The sequence below is a fragment of the Mustela nigripes genome, chromosome 18, assembly GCF_022355385.1.
Source record: "Mustela nigripes isolate SB6536 chromosome 18, MUSNIG.SB6536, whole genome shotgun sequence".
Taxonomy (NCBI): Eukaryota; Metazoa; Chordata; class Mammalia; order Carnivora; family Mustelidae; genus Mustela; species Mustela nigripes.
In genome coordinates, this window is record NC_081574.1 from 34,584,593 (window position 1) to 34,611,911 (window position 27,319).

Sequence of the window (27,319 nt, forward strand, 5' to 3'; positions counted from 1 at the left end):
TTACTTTGTGGTTTTAGCATGCATTGATGATCCTTGCCAGAAGCAATTATTCTATTGAGGCTTGTAATAGAATTTTCCTTTATAAGAGTGACAATCTCTTAGCTTTGTTGGCTGCTTGCATTCCTTATTTTCTGAATTGCCTTTTTTGTATCTTTGCTAATCTTTTCTGTGGACATGTTTTTTTTTTTTCTTATTGATTTGTAACCGCTTTTTAATATGTCACCAATACTACACACAAAACCTAAGTATATCATAGGAATGTGAATTTTGGTAGGCTCCAACAGATGTTAACTTAGGTCTGCTTTATACTATGTTTTGTTTTAGAGATTTTCCTATCTAACTTCAACCAACTATGTGGATAGACATTGTTATTTATCTCTTGTTTTTCAGATGAAGGAACTGAAGCTGAGAAAGTGTAAGCACTTTATTCAAGTTAACTAGTAAATAATTGGTGACTTAAGAATAAATGTAAAGTTGTGACAAAATTACTAACTCGAGTGCAGGATAGAGTAAAGAGGAGACTTAATAGTATATGCAAAAAGTAAATAGGGATTTTAGCTAGTGATCAGTTCAAGGGCATCAATAATGTAATGTATTTACTGTAAAAGCTACTGTAGGGTTGCCTGGGTGCCTTAGTAGGTTGGGCTTCTGCCTTTGGCTCAGGTCATGATCCCAGGCTCCTGGGATCAAGTCCTGCTTTGTTTGGGCTTCTTGCTTACTGGGGAGTCTGCTTCTCCCTCTGTCTCTCCTCCTGCTTGTGCACTCTCTCTCAAATACATAAATAAAATCTTAAAAAAAAGGCTGCTGTAATCTTGGGCTTAATAGTAGTACAGTATCTAAGATAAAGGAAATGTGAGCTCCATTTTGTTCTTTGCTTGTCAGGCTATAACTGAAATTTCATGCCCTACTCTGAGTACTGTTCTTCAAGAGGCTGTGAGACAAACGAACTATTTAGAGGGGAAGATCCTTGTTCCATAAGAAATGATTGTAGGGTATTGCTCTGTTGAAGTAAGTATTTAGGAACTACATGATAATTGTCCTAAAATAGCTGCCATGTGGGAGAAGGAAAAGACATTAGCTGTGTGATCTCATGTGGAATGTCTGGGACCAATGAGGAACAGTTATAAGGAGATAGATTTTAACTCAAGAAGTAAAATAGTTTTGTGATATCTAGAATGAAAACTTTTAGGGACTAGTGAGTTAGAGGATTAGGTGAATTCAAGGAAAATTACATCCTATATCACTTGGCAGTGATACCGTAAAGGAGATTCAAGTGTAGGGTAGTTGCTTGGATCACAAGACAGTCAAGTAGAAGATTTCAATATAGCATCATCAGAGTTGATGGTAGTGGTATTTAGCGTGTTATGAAAGGTTATAGGAAGGGTATTGAGCTAACACAGCCTTGGTGATAAGAGTTATAGTTAGGCATACCTTCATAATGCTTGTTGTAATGCTGAACCAGTGAATTGAATTAGTGAATTAATAAGTTGAGTCTTTAAGTAACTAAGAGTTAACCCAAGCCAAGAAGTGTGGAGTCTTTTCTTACTTTACAGTACAGAATCTAATTTTCTCCTTACTGTAACTCTATAAGAAGTCACAATTAAACTTTGGTATGGTCCTATTATTTTGAAATAATATGTGTGAAAACATTTGCAAAGTTATATTTATAAACAACTTTTTCCTCAGACTTTTTCGAGCTCTAGACAGATAGTAAAGAGAGATTAGGTGTGGGGGAAGAAGCAGCATGAGCACCACCTGGTACCCTACTAATCTCCATGTTAGCATCCACTTACCTCTTATCCATATTTGAAGAGAACTGCTTTGAAGTCTTTGCTCTCATATACTTTCTCTGTTGAGATTCCCTTCACTAAATATAAATAAACTTTCCTTATGTATCAAAATACACAATTTTCCTTTTGTATCTACACTGGGTATATTTTATGTTTGCATTATTCCTCTATCTTTATAGGAATGCATTGTGTGGAAAGCTTCAGTGTGAGAATGTCCAAGACATGCCTGTATTTGGAATCGTTCCTGCTATTATTCAGACTCCCAGTAAAGGCACCAAATGTTGGGGTGTGGATTTCCAGCTAGGATCAGATGTTCCAGATCCTGGGATGGTGAATGAAGGCACAAGATGTGATGATGGAAAGGTAATCAAAATGATTTTTCTCTATGAAGTAAAGTTAAAAAAATTTTTAAAACTTTATACAAAGTAAGTTCTTTTCTGATTTATAAAAGAAATCGGTATTTATTATAGGGATTTTAGAAAATACAAAGCCACCAAGGACAAAATTAAGAATGATTGTTATTCTACTATCCAGATTTCACTGACAGTCTGTATTATAGCCCCTGGCGTGTGTTGCAATATACTGTGCATATTTCTTTCTCTGATCAATGAGCTATAATTTATTAGCTGATCGAGTCTGCTGGTGTGGGAGCACCTAGGTGATTGCCAGGGTTGTGTGGGTGTGTATGCTTGTGTGTTTCTGCACTAGAAATGGCAGAGTGAACATCTGCCCATGCTCCCTGTGACCCTGATCACTGTGGTTTGGATCAGCTCCTCACTTCCTACCAGTGGTTCTCTATGAGAAAATGAGTTAGGCCAAATTCCTTTTTGGGGAGAATGTATGTTAAGAAAGATAATTAAGAGTAGTGCAGAAACTGTAAGAATTCTTTACCGATGCCATGAATTAAGAGCAGGTCAAGAAGAGTTATGGCAAACGTCAGTCATACAGAAGAGATACAGGGGAGCAGGAGTGTTGAGCAAGTTGAAGAAACCAACTTAGAGGAGAGTAGAAGAGGAGAAGGAGGGGGAGAGAACATAAATGACTAATAACACGACATGTGAAGAAGACAGGTGGACTTGCAAGTTACCTTAATGTCTACAGTTTTCAGTACCAGTTCTGCCCCTTCCTTCTTCCAAAAAGACCCTTATATTTTTGTGCCTGCCTTTGCCACTGTAAGAACTCAATTGCTGTAGTTACTATAAACAGTGCTAAGGCAAATAGCTTTATAAATAAAACTTTCCAGAATATTATGTTTGTTTTCTGAGGTTAAACTACTATAATGGGGTGTGCATGCTTATTTATTTATTTTTAAGATATATTTGTTTATTTGAGAGTGAGACCACGAATGGTAAGGGCAGAGGTTCCTCCTTTTGTGATTTGCTTAAAAAATTGGTCTGTTTTGTTACTGATTTAAAAGAATTTTTATTAATTTATGTCATATATAATGTCATTTATATAACATGTATATAATATATAACAGATATAAATATATATAGTATTTTTGCCTGGTTTATTTCTTGCCTCTTCTTTCTTTAGTTTTTAGTAATTTTTTGCTATATTTGAATTTTTATATATTCAAATCCGTTATTCCTTTCCTTTATGATTTCTAACTTTGCTTAAATATTTTTGAAGATCTTTCTCAGTATAATATCAGATCATTATTCTCCGGTATTTTCTAGAAGATTTTATTTTTCATTTAATTCCTCTTTAATCTAGGAGAATGTGGAGTATATTCAGTATGAGGTTGGCATTCTTTTTCCCCTTTTATCATTTATTCATTCAGAAATTACCATTGTATGTTGAGTTCTAATGTCATTTTCTTCAGAATGGTTTATTATAAATGGTTCATTTATAATCTCTCTAATTTGAAATCTTATTTAAATTACCTATTAAATTTGTATATATTCAAGCCTTCATTTCTGTTTTTTTTGTCTTTATGCTTTTGATATTTCTAACTACTCATGTTTGTACTGCCTTGTTTCAGTTTTTATTGGTTTCATAATATATTTTTAATATCTGGTCATGCAAATGCCCATTCATTCTTTTTTCCTACAGAAAAGTAGGAAAATGGATTTTAATTCATTTATCATTCCAGATGAACTTGAGATAATTTTTGTCAGGGTATAAAAAAAATTAAAAATGTAATTAAAAAGCGCTTTTTATTTTGGTTGGGGTGACATTAAAACTTATAATAGGGAAAAGTGACATCATTACATTATTGAGTCTTCTGATAGGAAAGCATTGTATGTGTCTCCATTTTTGGGAGGCCTTTTAAAGATTTAGTCTTACAGGTTTTTTCTGTTTTTTTTTGTTTGTTTGTTTGTTTTATTGCTGGATGTATTTTTTTTTTTAAGATTTTATTTATTTATTTGACAGACAGAGATCACAGGCAGGCAGAGAGGCAGGCAGAGAGAGAGGAAGGGAAGCAGGCTCTCTGCTCAGCAGGGTCCTGGCTTGATCCCAGGACCCTGAGATCATGACCTGAGCCAAAGGCAGGGGCTTAACCCACTGAGCAACCCAGATGCCCCTGCTGGATGTATTTTTATTGCTATTATGAACAGCCCCATTTTCTTCTGTTATATTTTCTAATTTGTTATGTTACAATTTCTAATTGGTTTTATTGGCAAGAAAAGCTATTTTGTTTTTATTTTTGACTAGGTATTATTGATATTCAGAAAAAAATTTGTATATGTTTATTTTGTTTCTAGTCATACACTTGGTGTTACATATTTCTATTAATTATATTAGAATTTTTTAAGTAAACAGTCATCATTTGTAAATGATAAAATGTTCATTTCCTTTCTGGTATTTACAATTTGGATTTGTTTTGGATATATATATTGGATAGATATATTTGATAATATATTATATATGCAATTTGTAACGGCAATGATAGCACTTCCAGAACAATTTCAAATACTGATAGCGTACATCTTTGTCTTGACCATCTTGGGATGGGAATATATCTAATCTTTCAGGTTATGTATGATTTTGGCTAATGGCTTGGGGGAGATAGTATTTTTTTCTTTAGTGAAGTATTCTTTTAATCCTATTTAATAAGAAAAAAAGAATAGATTTTATATTTTATGAGTAGTTTTTTTGATATTAAAAATATTAAATATTTAAAAATATTAGATACTATTAAAATAATCATTATTTACTTTTGACTTACTAATGTGTGCTGGGTTATCCCAATAAATTCCCTAACATTAAATTATCTCTACATTCCTGGAGCATCTGGTAACATTAAATTTTTCTTTAGATATATTCCTGGGCTAATTTCATTTTGTATTCTGTAACTGTATACTTTTGATGTTTTTTGAATTGATGAAATTTTACTCTGTGGATTATAATCAGCACTCTTAGGTCTCATAAAAACTCAGATAAGATTAAATTAAAGGATAACAAGAAATTAATTGATTTAAGTCAAAGAGTCCCATAAAGAGCTTTGGAACCCAGAATCACAAATAATGTTCCTGCAGTTCTTTCTAGTATTTTTCATCTTTGCCTCTCCCTTATTGGCTCCCTGCACTTCTTCTGCCCCCTCCTGCCCTGGTTTTATTGAGATATAATTGAATATAACATGGTATAAGTTTAAGGTATAATCATTGTGATGATTCAATACATGTATTTATTGCAAAATGATTACCACAGTAAGGTTAATTGACACATCTATTACTTCACATAAATATATTTTCTTTTTTTTTTTCGGTGGTAAGAACATTTTAGATTTATTCTCCTGGCAACTTTCAAGCATATAATATTGTTAACTATAATCATATGTTGAATATTAGATACCCAGAAATTCCTCTATAACTGGAAGTTTGTGCCAGTGGATTGACGTCTCCTCACTTATCCTACTCCCCAACCTCTGAAAAACAGCATTCTACTCTCTGTTTCTGAGTATGACTTTTTTTTTTTTTTTAAGACTGTACATGTCAGTGAGATCATACGATATTTGTCTTTCTTTTTCAGAATTGTTTCATTTAGAATAATGCCCTCAAGTTGTATGCATCTTGTTGTAAGTGGCAGAATTGGTTGATCAGGAGTGTGTTGTTTACTTTTATTTATGTATTTATTTGTAAAGATTTAATTTATTCATTTGACAGAAAGAGAGAGCAAAAGAAGGTGGAGCTGTAGGTAGAGGGAGAAGCAGACTTCCTGCTGATCAGGGAGCCCAATGTGGGTCTCAATCCAGGACCCCGGATCATGAACCGACCTAAAGGCAGATGTTTAACTGACTGAGCCATGTCCTGTTGTTTACTTTCTACATTTTTGTGAATTTCCCATTTCCTCCTCTCACAAATTTCTGATTTCAGAAATCAGAAATTGTGATTAGAAAAGATACTAGATAAGATTTTAGTCTTTTTAAATTTGTTAAGTCTTGCTTTGGGGCCCAACATAAGTTGTATCCTGTAGAATGTTCTGTGTGTGCTTAAGAAGAGTATATGTTCTACTGCTGTTGCATGGGCTGTTCTGTTTATGTTTGTTAGATCCATTTTGGTCTATAAAGTTCTTCAGGTCTGCTGTTTTCTTACTAAGTTTCTTTCTGATGATCTATCCAATGTTGAATGTAGGGTTTTAAAGTCCACTACTGTTATTATATTGCTATTTCTCCCTTCAGTTTTGTTATTATTTGCTTTAAATATTTAGGTACTCCCATGTAAGGTGCATAAATATCTAAAATTGTTATAGCCTCATGATGAATTGATTCCTTAATCCCTATTTCATGACCTTCTTTGTCTTTTGCAACCAGTTTTGACTAAAAGTCTATTATATGTGATATAAGTATAACCATTTACATGGAATATTTTTTTCTGTCTCCTCACTTTCAACCTGTATGCACTTACAACTAATGTGAGCTTTTCTTAGGCTGCTTATTGTTGGATCTTGATTTTTTTTTAAATTTATTCAGCCACTTTGTATTTTTAATTGGGAATTTAGTTCATTTATATTTAAAGTAATTATTGGTAGGTATTGATTGCCATTTCATTGTTGACTGTTTTTCAGTTTTTTTGTTCCTTTCTTCTGCTCTTCCTATCTTCCTTTGTGATTTTTTTTTGTAGTGTATACGTTAATTCTTTTCTCTTTATCTTTTGCCTGTCTACTATGTTCCTTCTCTTGTGGTTACCATAAGGCTTATATAAAACACTATGTAGGTATAAGTGTATTTTAAGCTGATAATAACTTACCTTCAATTGCATATACAAGCTCTACACTTTTACTTCTCTCATATTTAAACTATTGATGTCATACTTTGCATTTTCTTATATTATGCATCCATTAATAAGTTATTTTTATTTTTTAAGTTTTATACTAGAGATAAAGTGATTTTATACCATTATAGTATTAAGGTATTCAGAATTTGACTATATATTTCCTTTTACCATGAGTTTTGTGGTTTTATATGTTTTCATATTGTTAGTATCCTTTCATTTCAACTTGGATTCTCTTTAACATTTCTTGAAAGGCAGGGCTAGTAGTGATGAACTCTTCTGTTGTTTGGGAATGTCTTTAGCTCTCCTTCATTTCTGAAGGACAGTTTTGCCATGTATAGTATTTTTGGTTGGCAATTTTTTATTCTTGTTGTTCAGCACATTGCCTGTATCATTTCACTTTGTTCTGGCTTGCAAGGTTTCTTTAGAGACATCCATTAGTAGCCATATGGGGGTTCCCTTGTATGTGATGAGTCTTGCCGCTTTCTCTTCCTTCTTCCAAAATTCTCTCCTTTTTGTCTTTTAACATCTGACTAATGAGTCTCAAAGGAATTTTGGGGTTGATCTTTCATGGAGTTCTTTGAGTTTCCTATACCTGAATGTCCATATTCTCCCATGATTTGGGGAAATTTCAATTATTCTTTTTTTAAATAAACTTTCTGCCAAGTTCTTCTTCAGGGACTCCTATGATATGAATGTTCATTTAATGGGGTCCCTTAATTCACATAGGCTTTCTTTAATCTTTTTCAAAAAAGTCTTTTTTCTTTTTGTTTCTCTACCTGGCTTTTTTTTTTTTTTTTTTAAGATTTTATTTATTTGAGAGAGAGAGAGCATGTGCACAAGCATGGAGAGGGGCATAGGGAGAGGGAGAAGCAGACTCCCTGCTGATCAGGGACCTGATTGGGGGGGGGCTCGATCCCAGGATCCTGGGATCATGACCTGAGCCAAAGGCCGATGCTTAACTGCCTGAGCCGCACAGGCACCCCATCTAACTGGTTAATTTCAAGCAGTGTGTCTTTGAGTTTGCTGATTATTTCTTCTGGATGAGTAAATTTGTTCTTAAAGCTCTCCATTACATTTTTCATCTCTGTCATTGTTTTCTTCACCTGCAGGTTTTCTTTTTCATTCTTTTTATGGTCTCTACTTCTTTATTAAGCTCATTCTATTCATTCATTGTTTCTCTGATTTTGTTTAGAAGTCTGTATTCTCTCTCATTTCATTCACTTTCTTTATGATGATTATTTTGTATTCTTTGTCAGGTAACCTCTAGATCATCATTTCTTTAGGGTCATTTATTAGTACTTTATTAGTTTCTTTTGGTGAGGTCATAGTCCCCTGATTCTTCCATGTAGTATTATATTGATGGACGTGTATTTGAAGAAACAAACACTTATTCTGGTCTTTACAGATTGGTTTCATGAGGTAAGGCCCTCCTTTCTATTTTCTATGTTGATGGGATTACCTCTGGAATATTAGTTGGGCTGGGTTGGAGCTGGTTATAGCTCCCCAGTGGGGTCTTGTTTTCAGGGGCTTTGGTAGGTATAGATGCTAACAGGCCCCTCAGTGGATTGAACTACCTTCTGTACCTTGTTCAGTAAGTAGGGTGGCCTTAAGACAAGGGTCTGCTTCAGAGTCTGCAGTTGGGTCTTCAGACACTGGCCTATTACCAGGTTCATGGACTGGTATGGCTCCCATTAGGGAGGGACCTGAGAAGATTGCTGTCTATTCACTTGATGGGTCCCTGAGTGGCCAGGACTGCTCCCTGACTAGTGGAAAGGACTAGAGCAGAAGATAAAGCTAGTTCAGGATCTCTTGATGTGCAGGGATGAGCATCTACTATTGGGTCTCTGTGCTGGCAGGACAGCTTGTGGACTAAGGCTTGGAGCTTCTGAAACCTAGTATAGATCCCCTTCAGAATCTTTGGGATTGCAGGAGGTGGGTCCCTTGGTTGGTGGATCTGGTGGGGGATCTGGTGGTATGGCTATGATGGCGCTGGAGTTTAGGGCCCTTGAGGCTTTCTGGGGTTCTAGCTCAGAGTGTCTCATTTTGGATCCTTGTGCCAGCAAGTGTATTCACAGACTGTGGTTGCTAGGTTCACAAGTATACGGTTCTTTTAGAAATGCTGGGGTGGTTGACAAGAGTGTCTCCCACTGGGACCTGGACCCTTCAGGCAGACTGTGGCTGTGAAGAAACTAGAGCTAATTATAGGGCCCTTTCAAGTGCTCAAGGGGCACAGATGGGACTCTCTCCTGCATGGCCCCTGTGCCAACAGGCCTGTTCAAGGAGAATGGCTGGGAGGGGACTGGAGTTGAGTAGAAGGCCCTTTAAGATTCTATAATCTGTGTTTGACAGGTTTATCTCCAGAGGCTCCCAGACTGTGGGTCAAGGGGGCCTAAAGTTCATGGACCACAGCTGGGACTGAGGTCCGTATACCTACTATTTGATGTACATGTGGGTGTGACTTCTCTCGGGTGCTTTGGTATTTGGTGCTGGTGACAGATCTAAAGCCAGATGGGTCTGTAGCCCTTCAGGGTATAGAGCTGCTTCTGAGTCTATAGCCAGGACCATGGTTGGTAAGTCAGCTTCCTAGTGTACAAGCCTAACTTCTCAAAATGGCTCTCCTTAGTCTTGGACTACAGAGGGGTTTCATAATCTCCTATTTGGATCCAGATCTCTTGCAAAGGCATTTTGTCATGGATAAATTTCAAAATATTATGTGTGTGGTGGGGGTTATTGTTAAGGGATGTTTTATGAGGTCATTTTGCTGATATCACTTCTCTCTTGTTGGCTTTATTCCTTCTAGTGCATACAGAGATTTACAATATAGCAGGAAAAAAACCCTCCTATTTCCCAGTACCCTTGAGGTAGGTAGGGCTGTTTTCCCTCCAGCTATAAATCAAGACTTCCTGGGAAGGGAATATAAGGGACCACTTGAAGGGCCGGTTGTAATGTCCAGCAGTATAAAACAGTATGATTGGTGGGGTCTAGAATACAGGAATACAGGCTCTGCCACATGCGTAGTCCTCTTTTAAATCCATGACACTGAGGGGAGGTGAAGAGTTAGGTACGTTTACCAGAAAAAAGAAAGAGAGAGAGAGAGAGATGAGAAATCATACTGAATAGAATTAAAAAAGAAAAAAGGAAAAGAAAACAAGTCAACAAAATACAGAAACAAACAAACAAATAAAATAGACATCATTGCAGTCAAATTTTATTATATAGTCTCTGCTTTCTTCAGCTTCAGTGCCTGAGACTAGTCATTACTGGTCATGTTTTAGTGTGCTCAGGCTGCCATGAAAAATACTAGCTCCCAGTTGGCTTAAACAACAGAAAGTTATTTCTCATAGTTCTGGAGCCTGGTAAGTCCCAAGATCAAGGTGCCATTAAGGTACATTTCCTTCTTAGACCTCTTCTCTTGGCTCATAGGTGGTTATCATCTTACTGTGTGCTCACATGACCCCTTTTCTGTGTGCATGTGGAGGACCAGAAAGAAAGAGAGCACAAACTCTCTGGCGTCTCAGGAAGGCACTAATCCTGTCAGACCAGGTTCCACCCTCATCTAAACTTAGTTATCTCCAGAAGTCTTCATCTCCAAATACCATCATGCAGCATCTGAATTTTGAGACAGTACAAACATTGAGTTCATAAAGAGAGCCACTAGAATAGACTTAAATTTTAAGAGAAGTAGGATACTACTCATTCCTTTTTCATGCCCAAATACCTTTTAGCTGTTGTGTTGTGCATTCTGCTCAGTGTGGTAAAGGCTTTGAAGCATTTCCTAAACATTTGCACATTTCGGTTTATTTTAGGTATTTGTTTAGTTTTGGTCTAAGCATAAGTGAGAAATAATTGGTCAGTGTATTAGGGTTCTCTCCAGAGAAGCAGAACTAATAGGATGTGTGTATGTTTGTGTATATGTGTGTGTGTGTGTGTGTTTGTGTGTGTGTGTGTGTGTCTCTGTGTGTGTAGGATTTTTTATAGGAAATTAAAAAAATTATTTATTTATTTGACACACAGATCACAAGTAGGGAGAGAGGTAGGCAGAGAGAGAGGGGAAAGCAGGCTCCCTGCTGAGCAGAGAGCCCAATGCGGGCCTCGATCTCAGAACTCTGAGATCATGACCTGAGCAGAAGGCAGAGGCTTAACCCACTGAGCCACCCAGGCACCCTGTGTAGGAATTTTTTTATATGGAATTGGCTTACACGATTATGGAGATTAACAAGTCCTAGGATCCAATATCTTCAGTAGGCAAGCTGGACACTCAGAAGAGCTAATGGTGTAGTTCTGGTCTAAAGTCTGGGACAGAGAAGATAGTTAAGCACGAAGGTAGACTGTGGGTGCTTAAGCCATTTCTTTGTGTGACTTACTATTACCTTCAGGATCTGCTCAAGCTTACCATGTATCTGCCACTTTAATTTGATGATGGAATATTACTGTGTCTGCTAGACTTTAAGGCATGGTGGGTCAGGTAAACACCCAGTTCATGTCCTGGACATGACTGGATAGTTCATGGACAGTTAGGTCCTGTGGTAACTTGGTAGCTTATGGTTAAGTGTTCAGTCTAGAAAGGCCTCCATAGCAGGCCACGAGCTGTATCTAAAAAAGAGAGTAGTTATCTGGTGAGGATGGAAGGATTTTCCTCCCAAATCCTAAGTACTAACATAGTGCTGTTCACCTCTGAGGAACTGCCAGAGGGTCCAGAGAGCATTCCTATTGCCACTGATAGCTGAAGCATCACCGAATGTTTTGGAGCAAGGGCCCATTTGGCAGAGCAGTTTGTGTGGCCTCCTAGACCTGTTGCAGAATCTTCTCTTGCTCTAGTCCATACTCCATTAGCAGCTTTTCAGGTCACATGGTAAGTGGACTTGAGTAACACGCCCATATCAGGACTGTATCGCCTCCAAAGTCAAAGGCCCACTAATTGTCTTACCTCTTTTTAATTGCCAGTGGGGCCTGATGTCACATCTTATCCTTCACTTTTTTTTTTTTTTAAGATTTTACTTATTTTTTATTTAACGGACAGAGATCACAAGTAGGCAGAGAGGCAGGCAGGGCGGGGGGAAGCAGGCTCCTTGCTGAGCAGAGAGCCCGATGCGGGGCTCGATCCCAGGACCCTGAGATCATGACCTGAGCCGAAGGCAGAGGCTTTAACCCACTGAGCCACCCAGGTGCCTCAGCATTGCTACTTCTTGCTCACTAGGTTTAGTCAGGGTAATGGCATCCATAGAATGGGTGGAATTATCTTTCTTCTGTAAGATAAGAAAAAGTCGATCAAGATCCCCCCAAACTAACTTATGGTGTAGGGCTGGAGAGTTGCTGTACCCCTGAGAGAGGACCTTGGAGGTGTGTTGCTGGCCCCGCCAGCTGAAAGCAAAGTGCATCTGGTGATGGTTAGCAGCTGGGGTGGAGAGAACAGTACCTACCAGGTCAGCAGCTGCGTCCCAGGTGCCAGGAGATCCGTGAAGGTGCTCAAGCAATAGAACCACAGTAGCTAGAGCAGCACTTACCTCCCCAGCTGCTTGAGCTTCTGATAATCCACTCTCGTTCTCCAAGATCAGTCTGTCTTCTGCACAGGCCAGATAGCTTAGTTGACCTGGATTACCTTTCCAGTCCTTAATGGTGGTATTGACTTTGCAGTGGTTCCTGGATTGTGATATTTATTCCTTTTGGTTTACTGTTTTCCTAGGTAGTAGCAGTTCTAGTGACTTCCAGTTGGCCTTTCCTGCCATAATGGCCCTGACTCCATGGGTCAGGGAGCCAGCATGGGGATTCTGCTAGTTGCTGATTGTGTGTGTTCCAGTAGTGCATTTTGGAACTGGGGAAATAAGCCCAGGATGGGTTTGGGATGCAGTGGGCCTCCTGTGAGTGAGGAGGACCTGAGCTGAAGCTCCATTGATAGCTGACCTCCATAGCTCCCTACTTTGACTGGTAGGCCACCTGATGTTTTGGGTCTTCTGGATTCAGTGTTGGTTCAGAGCCAGTGTCCAGTAGTTCCTGAGAGGTCTGATGATTTTCGTTTTGCACAATGCCCGGTTACCCTGGTATATGGCCATAGATCCTGTTGGGGAAGGATTGGAGAAAGAGTAAGAGTATACATTTTGGGCTGTGAATCAAGCGTCTACCTAAAGAGGACCAGTCCTCCCGTTCATGTAGGGGGTTCTGGGTGTGTAATGAGGCTCAAGTTTGGCTGATTGAGGGCCTATTACACTGTTTTGTTCATTTGACCTCGAACTTTTCTGCTTATACAGATGTAGTAAAAATTTATTGGTACACTTCCTCTCTTTTTTATTTCTAGGAGCACCATGATCAACTTATCAATGCCTTAGGTTTGTGCAAATCAGACTTTTCTGATTGCTTCTTTGACTTTGCTCTTTATTATGGTGATCATATCAACCTTGCCTTTGCAGTTGAGTGCCTTTGCACTTGCCCTACCCCTGGCATTCAGTTAACTCCCATGATATTTGTGTGCCAATTCAGTGACTGCTGTTCCTAATGTAAAGTGGCCTAAGATAAGAGTGATGATACAACAATTTAGGACTGCAGGGACTCCCCTCACAATTTATTTCTCACAGTTATGGTGAAAGGTGTGTCTGCTGGACCCCTCCAGAGTGAGTGAATGGGTCTGAAATGGCAAACCCATTCTTAACATTACAACCTTCCCTAAGTCTTTGAATTGTTTCTCCTGCCTTTAACCAAGACAGGTCTAGCATTTCCAACATGCTCAGCATGGGCTAACTTCTGGTCCATATTTTAGTTGATTAACCAACAAACTGTTAAAGCTCTTTCTAAATCCCTATCCTGCAGCATTGAATGCAGAATCTCTCCTTTCTAAGTGCCTTGATAAATTTGGCCTGATCCCACTTTATGATCCTTCCACCATTATTCCACACCCTTAATATCCATTCTGACACATGTTCTGTCATGATAAATTAGAAGATTCAAGTAGTTCTTTTCCTCCTTATAGGTCACACTTTTAGGGGCCTGCTGAGATTTGAGTCTAGTGGATAGGTCTAACAGAGAAGAGGGCTGGTGGAGATGATTTCTGTGGAGAATCAGCATTGTCTTGCCGGACAGCTTCCTCATAGGAGACCATTACAATTTCCTCAGGCAATGCTGTGCTAATCCCTCTTCTTGAGAGTGAAGGGGCCTTTTCTGTTGACAGTAGGGAGATTGCTTCCACTGGCAAGAAGGACTTATGAGTATTTAGGGGCTCCCTGATTCAGGTTAGACTTCTGTTCATTTGACCTAGAACTTTTCTTCTTACACAGATATTGAGGTCTTGCCACACATCTCATTCCAACTTTCAGGATCACATTCTGTCCCCCTAGTGCCCTCACTTTAGTAGTAGATACCCTGCAAAGTTGGGAGGTCCAATTTGTGTTGTAATCTCACCAGTTGAAGGATGAAATTCTGGGTTTGATTTTCAGAGTTCTCAGCCCTGTGGCTACAAAAGATTAAGGTTTCCTTTAGGTTATTTTTGTTGTATTTGAGCTGAGAGTTCAAGTTTCTGAGCTTATTCTTTTTATCCTCTACTTTGTCCAGTGACATTAGGAGTAGCCATTGATCTCATATTTGTTAGTTTGACGGAAGTGTTTGAAAATACCATATGCACAATTACCCAGGTCCTTGATTCTTATAAGTTGATTAGGAATAACAAGTAGTGATATTTTGCATGTCTTCCTGCCAGATCATGCTATGGACTCTCAGTACTCTTCTCTTGCAAATGAAGTCATTAACATCTTTAAATGTAGTCAGGTAAGAGCCAATTCCAGAAACCCAGGGACCAATACAGAAAACTCATCTTTAAAAATTATTCTTCTAGAACCAGTCTTGGTATCTGCATTAGTCAGGGTTCTCCTGAGAAACAGAACCAATAGGAATTATATATATGTGTTATTATATATAATAACCAGGAAAGCTGGTGATAGTTCTAGTCTGGAAGCCAGCAGTCTCAATGACTATGAAGAGCCAATATTTTTAGTTCAGGTTAGGTATCTGCATTAGTCAAGGTTCTCCTGAGAAACAGAACCAATAGGAATTATATATATATGTGTTATTATATATAATAACCAGGAAAGCTGATGATAGTTCTAGTCTGGAAGCCAGCAGTCTCAATGACTATGAAGAGCCAATATTTTAGTTCATGTTAGGAGGAAGACAGAATCAGCCTGAGGTTGAAGACAGGCAGGCAGGAGTAATTCTTACTCAGGGACAGGTCAGGCTTTTTGTTCTAGTCTGTCCATCATCTGATGGGATGAGGCCCCTGCATGTTAGGAAAGCAATCTACTTTACTCAGTCTATTAATTTAAATGTTAAACTGACCAAAAAAAGCACCCTCACAGAAACACTCAGAATAATTTTTGACCACAGATCTGACACTCTGTCTGTTCTGTACAGGTGATAAGCATCATAATTATTATAAATTAATGAAGTTCCAAGTAAAAATATTTATTGGGAAAAAAAATTCTGTAAAATGTGGTGGATTGTAATATTCATTTATCTTCTTTATTTGCTACACCCTCTCAAAATAGAAAGGAATAAATAGGGAATAAGTCTTGAAGTATGGAATGTATGAGATTTCAACAGTAGATAAAGATTTTAACACGTTTTGAAAAACTGAAAGAGGATAGAAGATAGTAGACCGTAGTGGAATCTACAGTTTATAGTGCAAACTGATGGGATGTGAACAAGAAGACTCTCTTACGCTGGCAGAACCCTAAACACATAGGTTTTCAGCTCAGATTTGGAAAAACTGGTTGTAGCTGAGAGTGGGGTGAAGCGTGAAACTGAATATAGAATTACTTTTAGTCTCATCATGGAAAGGCTAGCTGGTTGTCCTCTCTGCCCACTCTTCCTCTGTGGTCATCAGAGCAACAGCAAGTAGTTGCCTATTCCTCCAGGTTGGAAGTGAGACAGTAGAACTTCTGATACATAGTTGGCTGTCCTCTGTGAGATGCCTTTCTCCCTATCCTAATGCTAGTATCCTGTTCCTCTTCTTGCACATATAACTGCACTATGGATGGATTGTTACAGAAAATTGGAAATTCTTGGAAGAAGCTGAGCAGAACGACTGAGACAGAAAAATGAGAGAAAGATAAAAGCCTGACAGGATCAATTAAAGATTTTAAAATCTAACTAATTTAAACCTTTGGAGAAAGAAAATAGAGAAAATGGACAATTGTGAAATTACAGAGCACTTGTTAAAGAAAAATCCTGATAGCTTCCAGAGATAAAACAAACAAATAAAAACAAAACAAAACAAAACCCCAAAGCAAACAAAAGAATAAAAAGGTCACAAATAAAGGAATGCGATTGAAAACTGCATTCTGGAATACAGGGGAGCCATGCTTTTATATTTCTGAAAGAGTCTCAACCTAGAATTCTGCCAAAGTATCAGTCAAGTGAGATGGGCACAATAAAAACAATTCAGACATTCAAAGGCTCAGAAAATTGGTCTTTTCTTTTCTTAAGAAATCATTTAATGTACTTTTCCAGCAAATGAGGAAGTAACCTGAAAAGAGAAAGAATTGTTATCTAGGATACAGAAGAATGTCAAAGAGAAATTCCAAGATAATAGCTGTGATTATTCTCCAGGCTGGAGAATAATCAGTTCATTTGGAGCAAGGGATCCCTAAAGGAAGGTCTCTAGAGAAAGAGGAAACTCAAAAGATGAAATGACATAATAGCCTTTTTAAAAAAAATTTTTGGTGGGGGTTTGAATATTGATATGACAGAGGCTGATTGTGTAAGAAGAAAGGCAAGTGTTTGCTATAGCAAAAACAAAAGCTATATAAGAGAGAAAATACACTCTTAATACTCAGCTTTGAAATCAACAATGTTTTGTTTTAATTGTTGGCAAGGAATACTTAGTCCCTACTTCACTGTGTCCTTGTGGAGGAACTTCAACATTCAGGTTTTCAGTGGCTTCAGCAACATGACTGAGTAAGAGGTTCCTCATTTGTGTCTGCACCCCTCCAACCCCACCTCAATAATAACAATTTGGTATCCATTCATCGACAAAAGTGCCTTTGTGGGAGCCGTGGGATCTAGCATCATATATCAAGGGACCAGGGAGGAGCTTTGTCTACTGTGTGTTAGATAGTTAGGTTATAAGGACCTTGGTGCTGGCTGTGGACCCTTCGGTGGCCTCTTTCTGGCTCTAACCCTTCTGGGCTGCAGTCTGTAAGTCCCTAAAAACACAGTCTTAGACAATCACCCACAGATGAGAGAACCTTTGCAGGTTTCCAGCAGAGAAGTTCCAGCACAGTGTTGGAGCAAAATACATGAGTTTAGACATTAGAGTGGGTAAGAGGAGCAGTTTGGCTTTACCTGCATCACCCCTCTCAAGATGGCACAGCTTAGGGGCCAGATAAATCTTTTTAGCCTGCGGTTTCTCCCACGAGGGGAAGTGAGAGTGGTTGAGTGAGTGAGCACCTGGCTTTCTCAGCTGTGCAAGACCTGTTCACTCTCACCTCATCCAGAGTGTGGACTTTTGACCTGCATGACTGAAAGGAGGGGATAAGAAGCTGGGAGAGTGGCACATTACTCTTGGAGGACATTAAAGGGATGTGATCTGAGAGTCCTATGTACCATTTAGGAAGATTGAAATCATACCAAGTATCTTTTCTGACCACACTGGTGTGAAAGTGGGAATCATCAACAAGAGAAAAACTTAAAAGTTCATAAATACGTAGAAATTAAACATCACGTTCCTGAACAACCAGTGGTATATCAGTAGTATTTTGAAAGAAACATAATGTAAAGACTACAAACTAAAACTTATGGGATACAGCAAAAGCATTTCTGATGTGAAAGTTCATAGCAATAAACACCTACATTAAGAAAAATGAAAGATGTCAAACAACATAACTTCATACCTCGAGGAAATAGAAAATGAGTAAATTAAGCCCAGATTTAGTAAAAGGAAGAAAATAACAAAGATCATGATAATAATAAAGATAAATGAAGTAGAGACAGAAAAATAATAGAAAAGATAAAAGAAATAAGAGCTGATTTCTTGAAAATATAAACAAAATGGACAAATCTTTAGTTAGGCTAAGAAAAAAGAAGACTCAGGTCCCTGGGTGGCTCAGTGGGTTAAAGCCTCTGCCTTCGGCTCAGGTCATGATCCAGGGTCCTGGGATCGGGTCCCGCATCGGGCGCTCTGCTCATCGGGGAGCCTGCTTCCTCCTCTCTCTCTGCCTGCTTCTCTGCCTGCATGTGATCGCTGTCTGTCAAATAAATAAATAAAATCTTTAAAAAAAGGAAAAGAAAAGAAAAAAGAAGACAAAAAATAAAAGATAGAGGAGACATTACAACTGATACCATAGAACAAAGGTTCTTAAGAGACTACTGTGGACAGTTATATGCTAATAAATTGGATAACCTAGAGAAAACATAAATTTCTAGACATACAGCCTAGCAGGACTAAATCATGATGAAATAGAAAATCTGAATAGGCCAATAACATGAAAGGAGATTGAATCAGCAATCAACAATCTTTCAACATAGAAAAGCCCAGAGCCGGATTGTTTAACTAGTGAGTGCTACCAAACATTTAAAGAAGAATTAATGCCAGTCCTTTTTAATCTCTTCAAAAGATTGAAGAGAACACTCTTGAACTCATTTTACAAGGTCAGCATTACCTTGATGCCCAATAAAGACACTGCAAAAAAGGAAAATTACAGTCCAATATTTTGGATGAATATAGATGCATAAATTGTCAACAAAATACTCACAAACTGAATTCAACACATTAAAAAGATTGTACACCATGATCAAGTGGTATTTATCCCTGGAATGCAAGGGTGGTTCAATATAAGCAAATAAATAAGTATGATATACCATATTAATAAAATGAAATATAAAATTATGCTCCTCTCATATGCAGAAAAGGCATTTGACAAAATACAGCATACTTTTTTCATTAAAAAACTTTCGGGACGCCTGGGTGGCTCAGTTGGTTAAGCCGCTGCCTTCGGCTCAGGTCATGATCCCAGCATCCTGGGATCGAGTCCCACATCAGGGGACTTGCTCAGCAGGAGCCTGCTTCTCCATTCTGCCTCTGCCTGCCACTGTCTGCCTGTGCTCACTCTGACAAATAAATGAATTAAAAAAAAAAACAACTTTCAACAAAATGGATATAGGAGGCATGTACCTCCTCATAATAAAGGCCATATAAGATAAACCTATAGTTTACATCATTTGCAGTGGTAAAAGGTTGACAGCTTTTCACCTAGGATCAGAAATGATACAAGGATGTCCGCTCTTACTACTCTTATTCAACATAGTACTGAAAGTCCTACTCAGAGCATCTAGGCAAGAAAAAGTGATAAAAGTCATCCAAGTCTGAATAGAAAAAGTGACATTGTTTTTGTTTGATATGATATGGTATCTTTTAAATAAAAAGTTCTATAGACTTCCAAAAAAACTGTTAAAACTAATCTGTGAATTTTGGTAAGTTGTAGGATACAAGGTCAACATACAGAAATCAGTTGCATATGTATACACTAACAGTGAACTAACTTAAAAAGAAATAAAGGAAACCATCCCATTCACAATAGCTTCCCAAAAAAGTGCTTATGAACAAATTTAAGAAAGGAGATGAAAGATATGTTGACTGAAAACCATAAGACTGTGATGAAAAAAATTGAAAGACAAACAAATAAATGGCAAGATATCCTATGTTCATGGATGGAAAGAATTAGTATTGTTAAAATGTCCATATTATCCAAAGCCATCTATTCAATGCAATCCAATGGTATATTTCATAAAAATAGAACAATCTTAAAAGTTGAATGGACCCATAAGGACCCCAAATAGCCAAAGCAGTCCTGAGAAGACCAAAGCTTGAAGCATGCAATTCCTGATTTTAAACTATGTTACAAAGCTATAGTAATCAAAGAAGTATAGTGCTGGCATAAAAAGAGACACACAGATCAATGGAATTGAATCAAGAGCCAAGAAAGAACCCTGCATATATGATCAACTAGTATTTGACAAGGCTATTCAACAAGACTACTCAATGAGGAAAGGATAATCTTTTCAGTTAGTGGTACTGGGAAACTGGATATTCATATGCTATTGAGTATTCAGTAATATTAGACCCCTATCTTATACCACTCACAGAAATAACTCAACATGAAGTATAGACCGGAAACTGTAGAGCTCCTAGAAGAACATGTGAAAGAAAGCTCCTTGACGTTGGTCTTTGATTTTTTTTTTTTTGTATGACATCAAAAGCGTAAGCAAAAAAAGCAAAGATAATTAAATGGGACTATATAAAATTTAAAAAGCCTCTGTATAGTAATAGAAATAGTAAAAAAAGTGAAAAGGCAACCTTTGGGATGGGAGAAAATATTTGCAAATCATTTATCTGATAAGAAGTTAATATCCAAAATACATAAGGAATTCATATAACTCAATAGCAAAAAAGCAATCCAATTTTTTAAAAATGTGCAAAGGACCTGAACAGACGTTTTTATAAAGACAACAAATGGCCAACAGGTACATGAAGAAATGTTTAGCATCACTAATCATTAGGGAAATGGGTGTCAAAATCACAATGAGGTATCACCTCATCCTTGTTATATAGCTCTCATCACATGTCAAGAGAGAGCTGTTCATGAGGACATGGAAAAATGGAACTCTTGTGCATCATTGGTGGGAATGGAAACTGGTACAGCTGCTGTAGAAAATAGTATGGAATTTCCTCAAAAAATGGAAAATAGATCTACCATATGATCCAGCAATCCCACTTCTGGGAGAATATCCAGGGGAAATGAAAACAGGATCTTGAGGAGATATCTGTACTCCTATAATAAACAAATAAGCAAACTCCTATAATAATTGTAGCATTATTTACAATAGCCAGGATAACCCAAGTGGCCATCAGCTGATGAATGGGTAAAGATGATGTGGTATATACCACACACACACACACACACGTGTATATACACATATATACATACATACACACACACAGATTGGAATATTATTCAGTCATGAGAAAGAAGGAAATTCTGCCACTTGTGATAACATAGGTGTATCTTGAGGGTGTTAGGCTAAGTGAAAAAAGTCAGATGGAGAAAGACAAATACTGTCTGAACTTATGTGTGGAATCTAAAAAGCTGAACTAATAGAAACTGAAAGTAGAATGGTGATTTCCAGGGATTCAAGGTAGGAAGGTGGTGGAAATGGGAAGATGTTAGTCAAAGGATATAAATTCTCAGTTTAAAGATGAATAAATTCTTGGAATCTAATATTCAGCATTTTGATCATAGTTAATAATACTGTACTATGTGCTTGAAAGTACTAATATGTCTTAACTGTTCTCACTACTAAAAAGAAATGGTAATTATATGGAGGGATGCAGGTTATTAACCAGTCGTACTGTGGCACTCATTTCTCAGAATACAAGTTTTTAAAAATCACTGTGTTATATAGCTTAAAGTCACACAATATTATACATCAATTATATCTCAGTAAAGTTGGAAGAAAACAAATAATGCTCTCAGCCTCAGTATGTTCCTTTTTCACACCCTCTTTCACTCATTGGTGTAATTAATGAGTTTGGGAGAAGACACTGGGCATGGGTGCCTCAGCCCCTTCTGTCTTCTCTTTTCAGATCTACCTGCCTGCAGAGAGGGCACATTCTGGTCTGCTCTCTGAGCCATGCAGTAGAATTAGCAGGGCAGGCTCTGCTTCTGTGGGGGGAGGCCTGTGGTTGTCCAGAGCAACCTGTGATTAGGCAGGTAAGTTTGATTTTGGGGGTGCAATATTAGGAAGCCCATTTTGCTGTCTGCTTTAGTCATGTTAAATGCCTTGTTGAAAATAAAGTTGATACTTTAATTTCCACTTGTCAGCATCCCGTTTTTGTTTTTTCTTCCACCTAGTTCCTTACTTGCTTAAGGAATAATGATGTGTAATGTACTGATGGGACAGTATCCCAGTATTAGTTGTGTAAATGTGAAGCAATATTTGAGAAGACGAAGGAGAGGTATTTGGGTTCCTGTTAGAGAGCTGAATTCTGGGCGCCTAGGTGACTCAGTCTTTAGGTGGCGGACTTCGGCTCAGTTCATGATCCCAGGGTCCTGGGATCAAGGCCCACATTGGACTACCTGCTCAGCAGGAAGCCTGCTTCTCCCTCTCCCGCTCCCACTGCTTGTGTTCCCACTCTCACTGTGTCTCTCTCTGTCAAATAAATAAATAAATAAAATAAAATAAAAAAACAACTGAATTCTTACCTATCATAAAAGGCATGAGTTGATGCTGTCTAGAACAGATAAATCAAGAAATAGCATAAAGTAAGTCATGGAGATGAAAACTACAGTGTAGGGAATATGATCAGTAATATTGTAACTTTGTATGATGACAGATGCTACACTTATCTGGATGATTTGTAATATATGTAATTGTTGGATCATTATGGTGTACACCTGTAACTAATATCTTATGAATATATATACTTCAATTAAAAAAAAAAAAAGACTGGAAACTACCTGTCCCCATGCTCCCCCACCAAAAGAAAGAAAGAAAGAAAAAGAAATAGTATACTAATTTAAAATAGGGTGGGATTTATCATTTATATTGCTTCCAGACTGCTGGACTGGCAGTGTAGATAGAAATGGGTCATGGTCATGGAGTTGTTTCATCCTAAACACTGTTAGCAGTATTTGATTTTTAGCCATGTTCAATGTATTTTGTTTAAAAAAATTAAGTGAAAAAGACGAAGATAAACTGGTACCCTTTTCTTCAGAAGTCAGTTTAGAAGTGTTCTGTCAGCTTGATTGAGAATAGCACAGCATTGACATTTAGAGGCTTTTGCTGTCATTCATAGGCTGAGTGTTTCTCTGGTGGGAAAAAATTCTGACAGTGGTGACTCAGTTTATTGGAATGCTTGATTACTTAAAAATGTATGGGTTACCAAAGTTATGAGATTTTTCTCTGAACCAATGACTATATCAGAAAGTGCATGATTGTCTGGTTTGAAAATCATAACCAACAAAATATGGCTTTTTCCCTTTCCCAAAATGTAAGAAAGAGATGGCAAAAAGATTTTCTGACTATGAAAATGACTCTGCTTTGGAAATTGGGCATGCTTTGATGGCTGTAAAAGCTGTCAGGTGTTCATGTCAGATTTGGTGCTTGGTTTAATATCTTTGGTCATTTCTAAGAATGAAACCTCCATGTTTAATAAGTTGACTCTCTCTTCAATCTTGCATAAATATTCCAACTGCATTCGAAGAGTGTATTCTCACTTATAACGTATAGTGTTTGATAATTGTATTTCCAGATCTTTCACATTCTTATTTGTTCTCGGTGTGTTCAAGATTTAGAGAAAGGAATGTAAAAGTCTCCTAGTAGCTTTCTGTTTTCATTTCCCGATGTATAACATTTTTTGCACTAAGGATGCTGAATCTATGTTTGTGGCAGAGTTTGTCGACTATTACGTTTTAGTTGTGTTACATTTTTTAATTTAAAACTTGATATTTATTTATTTCATTTTTTCTCCAGTGTTCCAAAATTCTTTGTTTATGCACCACACCCAGCGCTCCATGCAATACTTGCCCTCCATAATACCCACCACCAGGCTTACCCACCCCCCACCCCTTCCCTTCCAAAACCCTCAGTTTGTTTCTCAGCATCCACAGCCTCTCATGATTACATTTTTTATTGGTTCAAAATGTCCCTTTGGTAAATCTTCATGGTTTTATCTTAATTTTACCTTGATTGATATTGTTATCATACTTTCTTTATATTTGAGTTTGCCTAATAGAAGTTTTGTCCAACTCTTTTCAGAGTTGTTTTAAGCCTGAGCTTTATGAATACCATATGATTATTTATTATTTCATGACCCAATCTAAGTTTTTCTTCTTTTGGAAAAAAAAACTAAAAAGATTATGGGAAGGGGAGCCTTGGTGGCTCAGATGGTTAAGCGGTTAAGCATCTGCCTTCCACTCAGGGCATAATCTCCAGGTCCTGGGATTGAGCCTGGTGTCCTGTCACGCTCCCAGTTCAGCAGAGGGTCTGCTTGTCCCTCACTCTCTGCTTCTGCTGTCTCTGTCTCTCAAATGAATAAAGTCTTTAGAAAATAGATTATTATTTAACAATTTCATCGTTAAAAAATTTAAAAATATCGTGGAGAACAAAAAATAAAGGTCCCTTGCTGATACCCTACTAATTTCCCCTCTTTTGAAACTCATTTCCTAGGGGTAACTACTGTTAACATTATTTTTTTAAATCTGTCCAGTTCTCTTTCTGGGCATTTACAAGTGTATATACTCCCCACCATCCCATTAGACTTTGGGATAAGACTTTAGATAATGTTATGAAATGTTTTTACTCAATAGCATAGTGCAGAGATCCTTCATGTCATTATATGGAAATCTACTTTATTCCATTATAGATGCAGTCTTGACTTAACCACATTGCAGAAGTTTATAGCGTATGTAGTTGATTTCTTAGTTGACTTTACCAGCATTGAACACTCTTCTACATTTAATCTCATCTACTTTAAAAAAATTAGTTATTTATTTGAGAGAGAGAGAAAGGGAGAGTGCACATAAGTAGAGGTTTGGGGCAGAAGGAGAAGCACACTCCCTACTAAGCAAGGAGCCTGACGTGGGGCTTGATCCCAGGACTTTGGGATCATGACCTGAGCTGAAGGTAGATGCTTAACCAACTGAGCTACCCAGGCGCCCCTAATCTCATCTACTTTTATAAGTACTTTTGTAGGATAGATTTTCTGGAATAGATTTTTAAATTAAGGTACATACATGTTTAAAAATTGATAGAAACTGTCAATTTACTTTTCAACAAGATGGCGGTAATTTATATTCCACTAATTGGATATGAGGGTGTCTTATTTTTGATAATGTTTTATATTATCAGTCTTTTAAATTTTTGACATCCTGATTGACAAAAAGCTACGTTATTATTTTAGTTTGCATTTCTGTTCTTGAGCATCTTCTCATATCTTTATTAGCTCTGTGTATCTTTTCTGTTAAGTCAGTATTTATATTATAGTTTCTGTTTTTCTGCTGGCTTATTTTATCATTTTTAAGGGCTCCTCGTATGCAGAGAATATTAATAAACAGTTATATCTACTTTTTGTAATTCAGCATTTGTCTTTGCTACAAAAAAATTTTAAAATATCATAAGGTTATTTCACTTTGTTTTGCCCGAGTTTCATGTCATGCTTAGAAAAGCTTTTTGTATTCCAGTAAAATATAAAAATTCTCCTATTTTTTTTTGTATATTTATAGTTTTGTTGGGCTTTGACTTTAATAAGTACAGTTTAATACATTAACATTTCATTCTATTTCTATGATCTTACTTAATGATGTTTTAAAAGGTTTTCTTAATATCTTGTGCTGTATCTTCCTCTCTTATTATATTGCACAAATTGTGTTTGAGTGTGTGTGTTTATGAGTTCAGAATGGAGGTTATATATCTTTTTCTTTTTGTTATATTGCTTTTTAAAACGACACATTAATTTATTTTCTCCCAGTGATGTCAGGAAGAAAAATAGTATCTGCTGATTTCTTCCATGTAAGATGTACCACTATTACTTCCAAACCCCCACAAACTCTTTTTTTGTTGAAAAAATACTGGCTTTAAGTTCTGGGTGATTACTAACATATATAGGTATATTTTAAGGGCTTTTATCTTTTTGTGTTTTATTTAAAATTTTTGTCTTTTTGTGTTGTGTTACTATGTCAACAACATTCATGTACAAGGGTAGTAAATGCCTGGTATATGTACCTATACTTATAAACTGATGGAACAAAACACCAAACATTTTCTTTTTCTTTTTTTAAAAGGTTTTATTTATTTATTTGACACACAGAGAGAGTGAGCAAGCACACAAGCAGGGAGAATGGGAGACAGAGGGAGAAGTGGGTTCTTACTGAGCAGGGAGCCCGACATTGGGCTCAATCCCAGGATCCTGGGATTATGACCTGAGCCGAAGGCAGGCGTTTAACTGAATGAACCACCCAGGTGCCCCATTACTAGAATTTTCTGTAGCGGTAAATAGGATAAGTTAGATCCTGTTCTTTCTGCTATCTACCAAAGGCTGGACTCTGGGGACTTTGAGCAGGCTGACAGTACATACGTATTCATATTAAATTTTTTATTTAAAGTCAATTTAGTTAACATATAGTATAATAATAGCTTCAAGCTTTATATATTCAACATTTATTTAGGGGAGGAGCTGAACATTAAGGGGGAAAAGAAATGTAAAAAGAGAACTCTTGAGTAGCTCCTTTTTAAATTATCCTAGGTAGTTCTGCTTTGGCTCCAAAGTCACACCCTGAAATTAATAAGCAGGAAGTCCTAAAGTTGAGTTCATCTGCTCTCCTTTACTTGTGGTTGGTGGTGGTGGTGGAGGCTGGGTAGTTTTGGAGAGGATGGTCTTACTTTACCCCTTCAAGCAATTTATCAGGGTATTCCTTCCAATTTGGTCCTAACCATTCAACAAAGTAAATAATGCCAGTCAGAACACTGTTTTCTACTAAGAACTAGGAAGTTGTGGTCCCTAAAGTGAGTCTGTGAGATCTTAACACATTTCATCTTATTTCTGTGATCTTATTTAATGCCTCAGTCATCTACTCTAAGTCAGTTATTGAAAGAAAAGTCTCCTCCTAGCTGAATAGAAAAGCTATTGGTAAATATCTCCTCTAAAGCTCATACATATGAAAAAAGTATTTTGAAATCTTTATTCAGAGAAATGGCTGGGTGGAGGACAGGGGAGGAGTGACTTATTACTGTAGAATCTTCTGTACTTTAAAATTTCTAATAATATGAATATATTTCTTACTTAAAAATGAACTGACTCTGAAAAACAATATGAGGGTTTTGAAGGGGCGGGGGGTGGGAGGTTGGGGTACCAGGTGGTGGGTATTATAGAGGGCACGGATTGCATGGAGCGCTGGGTGTGGTGCAAAAATAATGCTGAAAATAAAAAATAAAAAATATTAACTGAAAGTTAGTAAAGAATTTGGATAATCCTCTGACTCTTTAATAATGTTGAAACCTATGTATTTTCAGAATAATAAAGGTATCTATTGATATTGCATTATTCTCTAATTCTTTATTTCATTAGAGCATTTAAACATTTTGATTTTGTGTAATTGGTTGCTTAATAAAATTTTAAGATAGTACTCCATGACTTTTAAGAAAAGTTAGTCTCTTTTTCTAACTTATCTCTGGAGAATAGTTTTTCAGGGGCACCTGGGTAGCTCAGTGGGTTAAAGCCTCTGCTTTCAGATCAGGTCAGGATCCCAGGGTCCTGGGATCAAGCCCCGCATC

The 27,319-nt window shown here is 37.3% G+C and overlaps 1 protein-coding gene across 1 annotated transcript in view; it reads left to right on the top strand.

The window, feature by feature from the left end:
• ADAM9 (ADAM metallopeptidase domain 9) overlaps positions 1-27,319 on the top strand; it is a 148,159-nt gene that overhangs the window by 99,411 nt on the left and 21,429 nt on the right. Inside the window, exon 16 of the mRNA XM_059384151.1 lies at positions 1,970-2,153. Within this exon, the coding sequence (XP_059240134.1) occupies positions 1,970-2,153 (184 nt within the window). The remainder of the gene's footprint in view (positions 1-1,969; positions 2,154-27,319) is intronic.